General features: G+C 43.6%; 1 protein-coding gene across 1 annotated transcript in view; it reads left to right on the top strand.

The window, feature by feature from the left end:
* slit3 (slit homolog 3 (Drosophila)) overlaps positions 1-17,997 on the top strand; it is a 220,166-nt gene that overhangs the window by 198,207 nt on the left and 3,962 nt on the right. Inside the window, exons 29-34 of the mRNA XM_053429489.1 lie at positions 1,355-1,494; positions 3,555-3,648; positions 4,461-4,598; positions 5,075-5,315; positions 6,873-7,003; positions 17,438-17,592. Coding sequence (XP_053285464.1) covers positions 1,355-1,494; positions 3,555-3,648; positions 4,461-4,598; positions 5,075-5,315; positions 6,873-7,003; positions 17,438-17,592 — 899 coding nt within the window. The remainder of the gene's footprint in view (positions 1-1,354; positions 1,495-3,554; positions 3,649-4,460; positions 4,599-5,074; positions 5,316-6,872; positions 7,004-17,437; positions 17,593-17,997) is intronic.

Genomic DNA, 17,997 nt, shown 5'->3' with positions numbered 1-17,997 from the left:
ATGTTGATTTGTGTCTGTTAGATGAATATAAATCCCACATGTTTGCTCATATCTTACCCAGAACAACGTCACTGACTCCCTAGATCTTGGTTTGTTTTTGCCCCTTGGGGTCAACATTTTATTTCATGCAGCCTTTAGATTTAGCCTCTGCAAACCAGCAGACAGATGGGGTGGGGGTAACCAATGACTATCATATACAGTGTGGGAGGAGGGAGTGAGGGAGTGAGGTAAGTGTTTGTGGGAGAAAAAGTCTGCGTGGCACCAAAGTTAGATTAGAAAAGAGAGAGTGAAACAAAAGACACGAAGAAGGAGCAGAGGGGGGGAATGGGTTTAACAGGTGTGAGGGAAGTGGGAGGAACAGAGTGTTTTACAAATAAGTGATGGTGTGTCTATGTGGGTTGATAACTGTCACTCACTTGGGCTAAAATTACCTCTCTTGTTTATCGTATTGTGTTAACGTTGCTGTAAAATTATATTCATCTGCTTAGAGGGAGATTAAGGCTACATCCACACTTTAAAAAATCCATTCACTCTGGAGTTTTATAGTCGCTAAAGCAGAGAAGTTAGGTTACGCTGCTGGAGCCATTTTAGTTTGAAATCTCCGGGGCTGCCTTTTAGTCTATGTTTGTGTGTGTGCGTGTGTGTTTGTGCATGTTATAGGGGGGCGTTAGTTGTGCGTGTTTATCACCTATAGCCAAAGAAGTAGTGAGAAGCGAGGGGAGAGAAGATGAGGCCAAGCAAAAAAGGGTGATAGGAGGAAGGAAGATGAATCGAGGGGAGGAAAGAGCAGGAGGCTTTGATAATTTCTTCTGAGCGCCCCAGGTGGGCGGTGTCCAGCAGCAGCAGCATCAAACCAAGTTAATCTCAGCACTTTTTTTTTTGTCTTTCTTATCTCTGGGTGTGTTGAGGTTTGATTTAAAGTTTTTGTTGTTTTTGGTTCTTTAATGAAAGTTCCCCTGACAGGAAAGACAGAGAGATGGTCAGGGAGGGTTATTGTGGGGCAGTAGTAGTTTAAACTTTCAACAGCCATGTTAAAATTGTTTTTCTTCTATAAATTGAAGCTTGAAATGGTGTCTCCTGTTGTACCACTAAATATAGATATGATGCGGCTCCAGTGGTGTGTGAGACTCGGCACAGAATGGAGAAAAAACCCACTGCAATAAAGATGGAACTGTTTTTCTTTTCAGCTCCTACAGCAGAACCTAAGGATGGGGGGGGGGGGGGGGTGACGCTGAGCAGCTGGATGCTCTGGCTGATGGATTTTATTTATAAGTTGTGCAGCAGGAGTGTGTGTGTGCGCTGATCTGGCCCATGTCTCCATCTAGTAATGCACATTTTCTGTGTTTGTGTGTAGCTGTGTGTGTCCAGCCGGTTTTGAAGGCCTTCGTTGTGAGATGAACCCAGACGACTGTGAAGACAACGACTGTGAGAACAACTCCACCTGCATCGATGGGGTCAACAACTACACCTGCATCTGTCCACCCAACTACACAGGTACACACACACACACACCACCTATTTCTACGCTGTGATATTTTGGAGGCCCTCAGTCTTTGCCCCCCTGAGAAGCCAAGTCCCTCCACTCTGCTGCACACACATACACACATACACAATATCATATTTTCCATTATACTGAAGGGTAATTTAGTAATGGACAGCTTCTCCGCAGTGACCTGAAACTGTTCCTACAGGAGGCTGAAATAGCAATCACAAGAGAGAGAGAGTGGTGAAAAGAGAGAGAGAGGTGAAAAGAGAGAGGGAGAGCAACAGTAGAATGGCAAAGAGAGGCTATATGTACTAGAGGGGAGGGGATAAATAAACAAAGCAATGAGAAGGGTAAAGAAGAGGCCGATAAGGAGCAGAGGGAGGGAGGGAGGGAGAGAGGGAGGAAGGAAGGGAGGGAGAGAGGGCAGGAGAGAAAGAGAGAAGGAAAGAGACCTTCCTTGGTGAGTCCAGCTAGTTGAAGCGAAAACGCTGACTGGAAAGTTACGTTTTTCTGTGTGTGACAGTGTCCTCTAAGACACACTCTCACACACTCACACACACACACACACACACACACACACACACACACACACACACACACACTCTGCTGGTCCCCTTTGACACTGGCTGTTAGTCAATATACACACACACTCACCCGCACACACACCATGTCATTATCGTTGTTGGCGTAAGGAAGTCTCACACACTGCCAGCCACCTTACCGCATACAGCTGCTGCACACACACACACACAGCTGGCTCCTCTGGCTCTGAACCTGCGCTCCGCTCAGTGAACCACGGTGTAATCATCAGGTGTCACATTAAGAGGACAGTCCGCTCTGCTTTCTACAAGCTCAGCAGCCGGGATTGTCACGTCATATTTGCACCGCAGGGAATAAATCAAGATTAAAGGTCACAGGACCTTTTAAACAGCTGATATAAGGTTTCTACAACCGGGGAGCTCCGTTCCAAAAGGAGAGTCATATACAAATAAAAACAGTCCTGTGCCTGAATGTGCTCAACAAATTAAATGTCAGTGTGTTTTTTGGATAAAGTAGCTTGTGTGCAATTTCACTATTGCAGCTGATGGGTGGTAAAGGGTCAGGAGTTCAGAACAACATTTGGATTCATTCTCTCGAGACCATATATTAATAGTGTACAGTACATATCTCTATATATAGAGAGACATAAATTAAAACATATGCCTCTGCCAATGAGTTTCTGTTTTGTTCCATGAATTGTTCTAGAGGTGCAGATCCAGGTGATAGGGCATTAGTCTTGGTCAAATATAATATGATTCAGATTTCCAGTGTTCGAGGCTCACTGCCAAAAACAAGGGAATTGCCCATACCATTTAAATGCCAAGCTGTGAGTGTCTTTATTTTTATGGTAAAATTGACATTTTGAGTGAAATACTTCCCCACTGTGTTGATGGGATCATCAAATTCTAACAAAACCTAAGTGTGTACTTGCCTTAACTTTAACATTATATACTGGTTATTTAATCAAACTAAAACAGACATTCAGGCTGGTTTGATATGAAGGTGGTGGAGACGGACAGGGTGGAGGTGAGGCTGAAGGATTAGATTAAAGCAGCGAGAGAACCATGGAAATGTGTTTAACCTTTGTCAATCTGCTTTGACCAACTCCAGCCAGAACTTTAACACACACTGTTCACCCATCTAAATCTGTGTGTGTCTGTGTGTGTGTGTTCCCGCCCTGTACATTACCTGTGGCCTTGAACATGACAGACACATGTAAATGATATTTTCCGCCCCTTGTTTTCTTAGTCTGTTCTTTCTTTACCGCGATCATGAGAAAGTAATGTTGGATTTTGTTTTTCAGAAGATTCACAAGGTGTTTTTTTATCTGACACACCAGTAGAGAAATATTTTCAGTGATGTCATCTTTTCTTTGTATACAAGTTCACCTGGTTGATGTCATAATCCTACAATCTCAATCAAACCCTAACACACACACACACACACACACACTCAAGCCTGTTACTTTACATTCCATGATGACTGTGTTTAAACTGAAAGGAATGCTTTTCTCTCCCTCTGTCACCAGGTGATCTCTGCGAGGAGGTGGTTGACCCCTGTCTCCATGGTTTTGACCCCTGTCAGCATGACTCAAAGTGCGTCCATGTCGGCCGCAGTTACAGGTGAGTGACAGCTCCAAAGGAGTCGATGCTTAAAAGGGTCGGAGGTCAAAGAGTTGAAAGTGACGACAAAGTGACAGGAACAGTCGGGTCACAGAGTTAAAAGCTGACTCTTTGTAACCAAAGGGAATCTTAGTGATCTTTGTTAAACACAGCCGACGTCAGACAAATACACAACGAGACAGACGCACATAAACACATCACTGAGGAGGACGGTGAGACACTTTAACACAAACCATATTGACTATATACCTCAAATAGCAATGATACCGTCATAAGCCTTGTACATGTGGCCTGTGAAAAGTGAAATCCACCAAGTTTTGGCAGAGGTAACTAGACTGGCCCTCACAATGCCAAACAGTCCCCTTAAATTCACCCATAGATATCAGTCTCCTTGTTATGCCTGATCAAGATAAATTAATTATTCTCTGGGAGGTTGAAAATTTCAAAAAGGCTTTATTTTACAATGTTACCTGCAAAATTTGATCCACTCCTTTGTCCCAGTCAATGTCTAAATGTATTGGGTTCTTTCTTTGCCAATTTCTCATCCTTCCACCAAATTACCTGTGAATCTATTTAGTGTTTTTTGTGTAATCCTGCTGACAAACCAACAAACTAACAGACACACACAGGTGAAAACATAACCTCCTTGGTATCCTGCACTAGAGCACTACAGCAAGAGACAGATGTGACTGAGCACATGGGCTGTGGAATATGACTTAAACCTGTCACCTCTTCAAAACATCTGTAATCACCAACCTAAGCCTATTACCGACACACACATTTAAGCCATTCATGTTTCCGTGTCACTGTAGGTGCGACTGTTTGCCGGGATACGTGGGCCTACACTGCGATCAGGACTACAACGATTGTCTGGAGAATAAGTGTCAGCACGGAGCGGAGTGTGTCGACGCTGTCAACGGCTACACCTGCGTCTGTAAAGAGGGATTCAGGTGAGAGTCATGGAAACAAATCACAGCAGGGCACCAGGCTTGAAGGAGATGCAGATGGTGCTTCATAATCAGACACTTGACTGTCTGGACCTTCTGCCTGTGTGTGTGTGTGTGTGGTTAATTACACCGTTTACTGAGAGAGAAATAGACAGAGGAAATTTATGCTGGAAATAAAGACAGCAGGAAAAATACTAAAAGATATTGCATGGGTAAAAATTAGGAAATTCAATGGAGAGTTCAGGATTTTAAAGATGCAAGAAGATCCAGGGGAAAACCAGTTGCTGTTAAATGTTATGTTGCTGATAAAACTTGTGTTACTCCCTCATATTGTGCATGCGGTCTCCACATGTAGCGCCATTAGGCAAAATGCAGAACAAGTACTTACCAACTTTTTATCAGAAGCTACCGAAACAACAAACTGGCCAATTAAAGCTCCATAAATAAGTTATCTTCTGTTTAACCTCCTCCCCCCTCAGCGGGCTGTTCTGTGAGAACCCTCCACCAATGATCTTGCTGCAGACCAGCCCCTGCGACCACTCGGACTGCCAGAACAGCGCCCAGTGCCTGCTGGTGGCCGGAGAGCCCGTCTGCCGCTGCATGCCCGGGTTCTATGGCAGCAAATGTGAAAAGTTGGCCACCGCTCACTTCCTGGGTCGGGATGGGTACGTGGAGCTGCCCGGTGTGAAGCTTCGCCCCAACGCTCATATCTCCTTACAGGTACGGTTGTGCTTCTAGTTTTAAATGGTAAAAACCTAATTTCCATACAGCAATAACAGGAACTTCCAACTCTGAGTACAAACCACCTTAATATCCTGCCTGGAGTGTTACCTTGCACAGTGCGGCTGGAGGTTTGAACGCACAAATCCATATTCTGCAGCGCTACATGGAAAAGGATTTGGTTCTGTTTAAAATAGATCTATAAGTCGCTCAATTCAAGCCTATAGAGTTGCACGACTTAGTGCCGACGAAGCAAAGCAAACATCTGCTACACCCTCTGTTTCCATGTTACACACACACACACACACACACTCACACACTTGCATGCTCCCTTATACAGACTATACGTTTTGGACACCTGAGAGTCACGTCCTAATAGAGACATATATTTTTCCATTAGGAAATGAAAAAGTAAGTGGGTGAAAGAGAAACAGGAAAAAGGAGGGCAGGCTAATTGATATTTACCACCTGTTTGGACCCGTGTGAGGGCGAGTGTATGTGTGTGTGTGTGTGTGTGTGTGTGTGTGTGTGTGTGTGTGTGTGTGTGTGTCTGCGCTCCTGCCAGGAGCTTTCAATGTCAGTGCCAAGGCTGTTAAAGCTCGACCAAGAGGCCCCGACTGAGAGGCAGGAGAGAGAAAATGAAAAAGGGCCACGGCACTTCATAAATCACTGTATGTTTTTTTCACACTTCTTTCAGTCTGCCCAGTTCTATCTTCACCCACTTCTCTGAATCTATCTCTCCTTCCATCCCCCTTCTCTCTCTCTCTCTCTCTCTCTCTCTCTCTCTCTCTTTTGTTTTCTACTCTTCTCCCTCGTCTTGTCCTCTCGGCCTCTTCTTCTCTCCAGCAGCTTGTTGGGAGGTGTTGACTCGGCTGCACTGCAGCCGGAGTGTTAAGTGCTTGGCCCCTTGGCCCCATTTCCACTTGCTAGTTAGTTAGCTCTTAGCAGAGCACACAAGCAAGTGGGACATGGCAAGTGTGCCCGTGTGGGAGGGAGGAGCGAGCGACCCTGTTTAGGGACGTGTGTGGCAGAATTTACATTTTCCCCACATTTTCCTATATGCAGCGGTTTGACTCGCCATCTTGAATCAAAAGCAGGTTTTTATTTCTGTTTGATTTAAAGCTACGTCGACTCATTGCCAGCTATGTAGCTTGGCAACATGTGAAGTCAAACATCACCACAACGTTACCATAACCAACGGTAAAGAAGCGGAGCAGAGCATTAGACAAAACATGCCATCTGGGTTTTAAAGCCTCTACAACAAGCTGTTTTTTGTTATTTGTTACAATGGTCGTCAGTGAAGCTGCTGTCAGACCTGCACTGGAATATTATTCTCCTGAAAATGCCAGAGTGCGAGGCTCCAGACGTTCTCTGCAGTTTTTCCTGCCAGCTCCTGAGTAATTTATACATCATGTCCTGCCTCCTCCGTGCTCTTCACAGACACCACCCCTGCCTGAATGTTCAGATTTTCCTGGAATGGTTCTGTTGTTGTGAACAGGTCTGACCTGGACAATTTAATTTATTTAATCTTTATTTCTCATCTGACTTTGTCTCCAGGTGGCCACGGATAAAGACAACGGTATTCTGTTGTATAAGGAGGACCACGACCCCCTGGCACTGGAGCTTTACCAGGGACACATCCGACTCATCTACGACATCGCCAACTACCCACCAACCACAGTGTACAGGTAGGCACCACAGTATTTATACACACAGGCAGTTAAATTAGTCATATTTTGCATTGGATTTAAATAATAGGTGTATGGCATTCACAAGTTTGTAACAGAGGCTCAGGGAAGCACAAGAGTTCTTCAGAATACAAAGTACACACACCACTCACCAACAAGCAAAGGGCCCAGGGATCACAGGTTTCTTTACACAGTTCTTTGAGGACATTTCAGTGGGTGCTGAGTTGAACATAAATCCACTCAGCGTTTTCCTTCCCACACACACACACACACACACACACACACACTGAGAGTTTCAGATCCATATCTGAGCACCTCCCTCAACAAACAAACATGAACTTCCTTTACGATCGAGACCAGACAGTCGTGTCCTTGACAGAAACCAACAGAAGACGATCAAACACTGCAAACAAAAGCTTGTTAACTCACTGTGAGTCTTGTTTATTATACATCCAACAAAGTTCATTGCTCCAAATGAATAGTTTGTGAGTTAATCAGACACTAATGGAAAAAGTAATTAACTCATGATTATATTTTTAGTTGTCCCTCTTATTAACTTTAATGGTTTTTATGCAACATAAATAGTTGTGTTACTTTACAGATATACAAGAAAAACAACTTTAAACAATGATCATACAATATGTGGGAAAAACACAAAAATAGTAGTCAAGCACACAAACAAGGCACAAGTCACAAATTCTCTCATCTCATTCTCATCCTATTCATTAACGTGATAAAATCTGAAAAAATCTCCATCCACACAACCTTCATTATACAAACTTTCTCCGTCCAAATGAGAAAAATAATTACAATCGCTCAAACAAGCAAACTCTGCACTCTGCTATACGTTAGTAAGCATCTCAGTTTCAGTGACTTGACACATTGTTCACATGTGGATGAGGATCAAACACTGGAAAGAGTTTGTTTTTCTTAACATCTTCCTCATCGTGAACAGGGTCTGAGACGACTCAGCATCTAATCCACGTCTCTGTTAGAGGTGAAACCATCACAATAAAAAAATCTAACCCTCCATATATTGAGAGCAGAGGTCTGATAACAATCACAAATAACTCCAAAGTTGCTTATTTCAGAAAATAAGATGAACAAGCTTATTTTCACACAAAGTCTGTGTTGTTGCTGAGGAGGCTTTTGAACAGATTCATGAGCCAGAGGGGTCAGGGACGTCTCTCAGCTCGTAAAAAAACACTGTATATAATAACTCAACAAAATTCTTTCTAACACACATCACATAACCGCTTGTTTCTGAACAACAGAAATAGTGAGAGAGACTGTGCACATGTCCATCTTGGTCCGGTGGTGATTGGCTTGTATGGATTCTTTCTACTTCTCTGTCTCGCTGAAAGAAAGAGACGTGAGAAGGGACATATAATATAATAATCAATATCATAATGCCGCCGATTATGTAATGTTAGCGCAGACAATGCTGCACTTTTTAAATCAAAAGCTAAAATTCCGTATCTTCGTTAAGGAGTTTATATTTTTATGTTTTTGATTGTTAGTTAGCAGGATTACACAGAAACTACTCAAATAAAGACATTTTGTGAAGGATGTGGAGCGACCCAACAAGCAGATCCACCTTGCATTGCATTGATGGGGAGTTTTTAATTCATGAAACTTGACTAAAACAAACCTGACATGTTTGGGGGACTGATATTTATGAGTGTGTGTAATTCGCTGCAGATCCAAATAAAAGTCTGGATCTAGTGTTTTAAATGTGGTTTCATGAGGTGACCGTTGGGCCTTGGAGGTATGAACTCTCTTGAGTGCCACTCTAGCCACCACATTTATTTGACCAGTGACCAGAAATACCATTGGCATGATTGTCCCCTCACGTGTGCAAGGAAGACCTTCACATACTCATCTTTCGTTGTAATGCAGAAGAGGAGAGGTTTATTGCACAAGGCAGTGAGAGGGCAACACTGTGCCAGTCCAAACACAACTGAAGTTTCCACAGTTTCTTACAGTGGCAGATATTGGAAAGTGTTTAAGGCTGAGAACTCACTTCCAGCGTGTAGTCCCACACGGAAAGGAACAAAATAAAAACTTCAACCTGAAAAAGCAAAATTATGAAGTGCAACAGGAAGCGGCCAAGTTTGAAGGATATTTGATGCCAATAACTGGGAAACACTAGCAACGACAGTACCGTGGTGGCGTGAGGTCATCCTGACCCATGACTCATTTTTATGGCAGTTATAGCAAGGTATGAAAATGTGTTTTACAATATTATATAAATATTGGATATGATCTTTTTTAACCAGTTTTGAATGATCACAGCAGTCAGTGTAATAATGCCAGCTGCAAGTGAAGGAAGGGAGGGAGGAGGGAGCGAGACATATGTTAGTGTAATTAAAGGAATTAAGGAAGAGAGGGAGGAAAGAGGAAGGTGGAGAAACAAGTTTATTTCTTTTTCTTTTACTCTCCTTTCTTCTTTTTATATATTTCAGTCAGTGATTTTGTCAGAATGTGATGTCTGGCTTTGTGGTTTTGGCTCGGCTCTCTTCTCTTGTCCCCGTGGGCAGAGACAAGGTCACAGGAAGAGGAGGGGGGGCTGTTAACCGTACTGCGTCTGATGATGATGTCTGCTCGTAACAAATTTGACTGTGGGATTAGGACATTACCTCATATCACAAATCCTGAAAGTAGCTGTGGAAGAATAATTTTGAAGCCACAGTTTAGTATTTCAAGGTCCAGACTGTTTCAGCAACAGATATTTTACATATGAGTCTACATATCCCTTTCAGAATATGTATTTTCAAAAGTCACATGTATAGGAAAATAGACATATACAAATTACATTTGAATTATTCATTACTATAATGGGTTAACTTGGGGGTTTATTCTGCAGTACTTTTTTGGAAATGTGAATGCTGGCTTAATTAAGGAATTTAATTTAGTTAATTGACACGATGTGGTTCTGTGTGATGAATTTAGTGTCTGAACACATGAACGTGTATCGTCCACACATGCTGTCCACTCGGCCATCAGTATCCGGCTGTACCTGTAGGGTGATATTGCTGCTGTTATAAAGCGATGGACATATTCAACAGGGTTTCAGAGGTGTGTACGATATCGTCTAGTTCACATATATGCCTCTGCTGTTGTAGAAACTGATTTAGTTCCATTCCTTCAACAGGCAAGTCAGATATTTTGTAGTGTCTTGAGTGGTTCTAACCCTATGCACTGGTTATTTAGTTTAGTTTGCAGCTTTGTGTTGGTGCATGTGACCTCTGCTCGCTGTCTTCATTGACGTCTCGTAAACTGATGTATTCACTCAGCTGTATTTTAATAATCTCTGAGGCCATATTGAACCATGTGTAGGTGAATGTCTTTCACGTTATCCGCCTCCAGGGAGGCTACAGCTCAGGGTCAGCTGCGGAGCCGCAGCCCTGGAGCGGGTGGAGAGCATGACCTGATTATGGAGACTCCAGCAAGGCAGATGTATACCAATAGATCATCTGCGTAGAAAGACAGTTTTACAGGTCATAAAAACAACTGCCACCCTGTCCAGTACATGTACTCTGCTGTAGGATTCTGTTGCCTTTGCACTTTCCATTTCTGCAGTTCGATATGTTTCCTCTTGTAAACGTTGAAACCACTCTATCCCAATCATGACCCTAAGCTGAATAGTACTAGTGCTCACTGTACATGACACATGGTGAGAGGCAAGAGGAAGCGATGGTTTGAGAGGAAGGATAGAATGAAGGAATGGAAACGATGGGGTGAATCTAATTAGACACTGGCACAGACGAGGAGGGGTGGAGGTCTGGGTTGAAAAGGTTGAAGAGGAGAGAGAAGAGAAGAGGCAGACTAGATGTATGGATACGCAGAGAATGAGAGACAGACCAACGTGTAGAGATAGAAGACGCGAAAGCAGCAGCATTCAACATGACAAAGCGATAACTGGGTAGAATAGGTTGCCCGCCAGAGGAGAAACAGGAGGGGTAAAACAGATGGATAGAAGCCGCCAAAATTAAAAGACCACGAGACACGGTTGAACGGTGGGATGGATGAGAGAGGAGCGAGGGATGGAGTGAAAGAGGGGGAAGAACAGAAGGGAAAAGTAAACCACAGAGTGAGTCAGGGAATTATCCTTGTCTGGTCTTGTTAACTTGACACGGGCCACGCCTGGTGAAGGAGGGGGGGGCGGGCGTACAGACGGACAGACGGAGTTTAAGAAAAGAACAGAGAGAAGCCGACAAAATGAAAGTGTAAAAGAAAGACAGATGAAGAGAGAGAGAGCACACAGTAGCTTGGAAAGGAAAGATCGAATGAGATATTATCCTGTTAGTTTGTTAGGGTTACACTGGGAGACAATGGGGCAATAGAGGGATATATACAACCGTCCAGAAGAAAGAGCGACAAGGAAAAATGTGGGATTCAAAGCCAGAGACAGAAACAGAGTTCCACAGAATCCAACCATGTCTGAGCCCAACGCTATGCGCTAAGTAAACACTGCCTGTATGTTTTGTTTAGCATTAGCAGTCTGGAAGAAGACAGGGCCCTGCTCCAAACCTGGTACTCATTTTACCACAGGCCTCCATGTATCCCTCTGTATGTCCCATCTCTTGACGACAGGGGTCTGAGCATTGAAACTGTCTTATCTGCCTTCATTTGGAAAATACATGGTAGACTCAAACCACATGATGAGGTAGTTCACAGCACAATGTCCTACCTCCATTAAACTGTCACTGTCCAGATTGGCCTAAGTCTTTTAACCACCACAAACGCAGCGCAGCAATCCCGGCAGATCCCGGAAAACATGGCCCTGTCCGCTCAGTTGCTGTGGTCGTACAGCCGAGAGCCAGGGACCGGTGCCAGTCCCCGGGAGGTTTTCTGAGCGACCCCTGGTTTGGTTATCTTGTGAAGAAACCCGAGAGGCAGAGAGGGCGCTGAGTTCCAGCCATTTTTTTCACAGCGAGCTGAAATGTGGCAGTCCTGCCGAGACCAATACACGCAACAGTAAAACTAATGCTTGTGAATATGTATTGCCCACATTCTCAAATCCCAATTTTCCTCATAGGGCTTAACAATCTCTGCAAAGGTGCGACATCCGGCCACTGCTGCTAAAGAAAGGTCCCCCGGGAAACATCCCATTGTATATCTAAACAAATTAGTTGTTCATCATAATCCAGGATCCGCTGCCACCACGGCACCGAGGCTCTTAAAAGGAAAAGGAAAAGTGTAAAGCCCGCTCTTAAACGTAAAGAGTGTGATATAAGTCATTTGCAAAGTAATTTAAATCCTGCGTTATTTACATTCATCAGACAGTCTCCCGCTTTACCGCCCTAGCTAGTTCATCGTTGCGTTTCTTGGCACATTACAACCACCTGTAGATCACTGGAATAGTTTGCAACCATTGGCAGGAATGTGCGTTAGCTCACCCAAGTATAAGGACCCACTCGTAAAAAAGCACTAATAGGCATTGAGCCTTTTAGGTGAAACACTTCCCTCGATACGTTTATGTTTGTGCTATAAAAGAGAGACATGGAGCTGGAAAAAGAAGCCTGCAGCTTATAAACGTAGACCCAGGTATACACATAAACATATACGTGCTCTGCAAGGAAACAAGAAGAAACAATGACTATGTACACTTTAGACACAAGCACACCTGCCCAGATCACATCCAGACAGGAGGTATGACCCACTGTGAAACAGAAAATTGGGTAAGAAAATAGACCAAAAGAAGATGGAGCGATAGAGGAGGAAAGATGTCAGCAGGGTGGACGTAAAGATGCAGAGGTTTAAACCAGAAGGACTGATTATGAGAAACATGCAGTAAATGTGTGGATGTGGTGGAAGAAAGAAGAGGAATGGGGAGAGAGTACAATTCTTACACTGTGCACATATTAGCAAAAGATGAAAGATTAAGCATGGCCTGTGTGTCTGTGTGTGTGTTTGTGTGCATGCACGCACACGTTATGGGGGGGTTGGAATGTTTGTTGTGTATTAATGTGCTGCCCTTTATTAAATGCCATATAATCTCCCATCGGGTCAAAGACGGCACATCTACTGTTATTCATCAGCGAGTGACGAGGGGGGGGGGGGTGCAGGGATGGATGGGTACATGAAAGGAGGATGATAAAGAAAGGCGGACCGTGGGAAGCAATGGATGCAGTGAAGAGAGAGGAGACAGAGAAGAGACAGAAGTTGGGTGAGGAGGGATGGAGATGGATGGTTGGACTGAGGAAGATGAACGTGGGAGGGGTGTTGGAAAAAATGGAAAGAGGAAGAGATGATTCTAAAAACGAGAGAATACAGGAGAAACACATGTTGTAATGAACGTACCAATCAAAGTAACTTCTTTCTGTGTCACTCGACATTATGTGAGTTCAAGGGCCAAAGAATTCATGAAACTTAACACTTGAAAGAAACTCAGTCTGTGAGTAGAGCTCATACCTCTGCTAAGCCCCAACAGGCCCATTCAATCAAGCTGCAGCAAATCAAACACACTCAGATAAAAGTTCACTAGGTACGTCTGATTTTATTCATCAAGATCCACAAATGATTCTCTGGGAAATTGGTGAAAAAGTAAAAATAATCATCATGCATTGGAAGAAAGATCTTTCTTGGCCCATGTCCCATCCTTCCACCAAGATTTGTGCAAATCCGTTCATTAACTTTCTCATAAAAAACAAATGGTCTGTATTTATATAAAGCTTTTCCAGTTTGGACTTTACAGTACAGTTTGGCCATTCACCCATTCTGTGCAGCTATATGTGCAGCCCTCTCTCTACCACACATCACTCACACACAGCCATCAGGGGCAATTTGGGGTTCAGTGTCTTGCCCAAGGACACTTCGGCATGCGGAACGAGGGGAGCCGGGGATCGAACCCACTCTATCTCCTGAGCCACAGCCGCCCACAACAAACCAACCAACAAACAAATGAAAACAAAAGAAAGGAAAAGAATGCTTAAACTCCTTGGCAGAGGTAATGAATATTAATCATCATCATAATATCAGTGTTGTATTTTGCATCTTTAAATGCCAGTTGTGTTGCAAACAAACTTGACTGTAACATCTATACAACAGAACAGCAGTTATACTAGCAGAGTTCTCATTTGGCTGTAATGTGGCTCTCAAAAAACGGTCTGTGGTTACAACCTTTAAAAAGTTCAGAGGGAATTCAAAGATTTTGATATTGAAACCTTCTCTTCCTGAAACAACAAGCTCTTATATATCTGAAGCCTTACATCAAAAACACAGAGCTGCTCCCGAAAAACACAAATTTCATTCAAGCTGCCCGCTCAGGTTTCATGAAGGAAAAGAGGCTAAACGGTGAAAGAGGCACAGTTTTCAGTAGCTGCCGTCTCAGCACTGACTAACTGAGGTTACCACAGCACTCTGGGACCGGGATGCCTGTCTGCTGAACATCACTCTAATCAGTTCGGTCTGTTCCGCACATACAAGCATAAACACACACACAAGTAAATATATGAAATACTGATTCAAACATATCAACGCTAATGGACGGACACACATAAATGTATGTTGTTTAAACACATGTGCATGATCTCATAAAAACAAAACCACATACACATGCACAAACACACAATCAGACTCATCCATGTCTGCACGTACACACACTGGCCACAAATGTGGTTTAAAAAACATTGTAACTAAATGATAGCGTTGCCTAATTGGATTTAACAGTGTAAGTGGATCTGTGCTGTTGTTTCAGGGGAGGGGGGAGCAGTTTGAGATAAAGTCAATGACCTGTAATTACTTCTGGTTTGAAATTCATCCTTTTATTTAGAAAATAAAAAAAAGGCCAGGTTTTTAGTTTTAGGAAATAGGTTTTTAGCCAAGTTTATTTATATATATATATATGTGTGTGTGTGTGTGTGTGTGTGTGTGTGTGTGTGTGTGTGTGTGTGTGTGTGTGTGTGTGTGTGTGTGTGTGTGTGTGTGTGTGTGTGTGTGTGTGTGTGTGTGTGTGTGTGTTTGATTCTGGACTGACAGGAAATTGTCGTCCCTTGTGGGTTTGGCTGAACGTAAGGGGAGTAGGAGAGGGAGAGGGAGAGAAAGGGAGAGAAAGAGAGGCCGCTGAAATCTGCCTCGGCCGTTTGTTTGTTTTTAATGAAATTCCATAATGGGCTTTTTTTTACTAATACACGATACTAACACAGCCAACTGCTTCAAAGAGTCTGAAACACACACACACACACACACACACACACACACACACACAAATATACTATAATTGTTCATTTAAAAAAGTGTAAAGGCTTAAAATATATATTCACACTGGTGTTGATGAAGAGCATATTTATATATATGTATTTTTACCTACAATCATGCAAAGGATACACACACACATGCACACACACACCTACGCTCATGCACTGTTCATTTGTCATCTACTGCCACCTAGTGGAGCTGTAGTCTCACAGCAGGTTCAATGGTGTGTGTGTGTGTGTGTGTGTGTGTGTGTGTGTGTGTGTGTGTGTGTGTGTGTGTGTGTGTGTGTGTGTGTGTGTGTGTGTGTGTGTGTGTGTGTGTGTGTGTGTGTGTGTGTGTGTGTGTGTGTGTGTGTGTGTGTATCCTTTGCATGATTGTAGGTAAACCCGTGCAAAAACATATCTTTGAGAATGTCTTCAGCTGTGTGAGCTGCTTGCTTTATTTAACTTTCCAGACACTTGACCGAATTGAAAAGGGGATGAAGAGCTTCTGGGATGAAGCTGAGAACCTTCAGGTGCGAAACAGGAGTAGAAATAACTGTTTGACGGTGTTAGGGAGGGAGAGGAGTAGAGAGCAGAGAATAAGAAAAGATGAGGAGAAACCAGGGAGGACAAAGAAGCTGAGCAGCAGGAAGTGCATAAGTAAGGGAAAGAAGAGAAGGATGGGAGAAAAGGAAAGAGAGGGAATAGAGAGGAAACATAAAGAGGAGGAAGGAGAGGTTGAATTGTTCAGACTATCATCCTGCGTCGATGCAGCCGGCCTGTTAGGGAGCGTTATTAGATTACATGGCTCCTAATGGAAACCATGTTTGTGTGTCTGTCGGGTCGACCATGAAGTAGCAGCTCTTGTTTTAGAAACCACCAGATAAATGCAGCACTACGCTGATGTCCGGGAGAACATGTTCACTCCCTGCAGAGGCTGGAGGCTTCACGTTAAACAATAAAAAGCTTTTTTTAAATATCTAAATGTGTATTTCTCTGTGGTGTAAACCAGTCCACAGAAGGTTCCACCAATTCAAAACCTTAAAAGTTATATAATCATTTTACATACACATAATTTCCTTATGATCAGTTCTTCCTCTTTCATCTTTTACTCCTTCTTCTGCTCCTTATTGCTCTACGTCTGTAGACCGTCCCTTTGGCCCGCCTCCAGAACTCACAATCCTGCTCCATTGGCTGTTAATGTAACATCACTGTAATCCGATCACTCTGTAAACAGCTGTCAGTCAGAGGCGACTCGAGGCTCCTCAGCTCGTTTAGCCGTCGAGCGGCTGCAGACAAGAGGCTGTATTGTCTGTGTGTTTATCTGTGGGAGTCTGGAGCAGACCACCAACGGAAAGAGTGGCTTCACTTGTTCTTTTGTCTTTTTTGATGTTTTGCTTGTTTTCTGCGGGTCGGCGGGAAGGAAGGAAGAACTTGGGTGAACGGAGGCACAGTCAACTTTACCCCCCCCCCCCCCCCACCACCATCCACCTCTCTTTCCCACTCCGTCGCTCGCCCGTGCTCCCTCTCCCCATTTTGGCCGAGCCAAACCACTGTCTCTATAGCTGTCTGTCTCCCCTCCAGCAAAAACCACTTAGTGGGAAATCTCAGACTCACACTCTTATATACAAATACACACGCACACACACACACACACACACTGTAACCAGGGTCAGACGTGGTGCAAAGGGTCATGACCCCGGATCATTGCAAGCTCCTCTTCAGTGGAAACAACAATTATCTCAGAGTATCAGAGCTTTACTAACAAAACTTCTTTCTACAACTCAAGGAGTCTGGCCATTAAATGTAATCTAGTGAATTGAGAGTTCTGAATTAGTCTCGCCCCGAGGCTCAGATCCACCCAATAAGAATACTTGTGTGCTCTGTAGGGATCCATTCTGGGCCCCATGTTCAGAAACCATGGCCTGTATCGAGGTCCACATTTAATCTCTCCCAAAAGAAAAGAGCAGACACGATCTGGTTTGTATCAGAGAAACATTTCAACACAGGTTTCGATCAGTTTTCATTCGTTTAGTTTGGTCCATTTACAAAAACAACAAAACAAAGGGGAGAAAAAGTTTGACTTGAAAATGTCAGGAGTCTGTTTTGTGTCTGGCGTTTACATTTTGGTCCATCAAGATTTTTCCCCACTAATTCTCCCATCTGCTGCAGAAGTCAACAGTAATTTGTCATGACAGGAAGCATTCTGAAACTCTCTCCTTCCTCTTCTCTGTGTTCGTGTTGGTGACAGCGTGGAGACGGTGAACGATGGACTTTTCCACATGGTGGAGCTGCTGATTCAGAACCGGTCGCTGAGCCTGGTGGTGGATAACGGAGCCCCCAAGAGCCTGGGCAAGCTGGCCCGCCAGCCGTCTGTCGACCACAACACTCAGCTTTACATAGGAGGTACGTGCACATCCAGATATTCTGCCCTCTAATGACTTCCCGTGGTCGTAGACATGTTTGTCCTGCTGCTGCATTCAAATACAGTCGGCCACTATATGAAAGCAGACTAAAACGCAGCACGAGATGTGGATAAGTGTTGGAGAATTGTTTTTGTTGAACTTTTCCTCGAAAGGATGGGAAGAAGTGTTTCTGAGAACTTTTCCTCAAGTGCTTGAAAGAAACTTTGTTATTGTGCAATAGTGAGAGCTGTGCTGAGGGATTCTCCCTGGAACATTGTATCTTGTAACCCAGAATGAAGCCAGAGATACTCACCCCTCCTTTTACTGAAGTTCTTCCCATTCTTTAATCCCACATTGTTCTCTCCACCCCAACAATTTATCTTTATTCTCATCGTTGTTTTTCCAC

Source organism: Pleuronectes platessa, chromosome 8 (assembly GCF_947347685.1).
Source record: "Pleuronectes platessa chromosome 8, fPlePla1.1, whole genome shotgun sequence".
NCBI lineage: Eukaryota > Metazoa > Chordata > Actinopteri > Pleuronectiformes > Pleuronectidae > Pleuronectes > Pleuronectes platessa.
The sequence above is the reverse complement of the archived record's forward strand: the minus strand, read 5'-3'. Positions and strand labels throughout refer to the sequence as shown.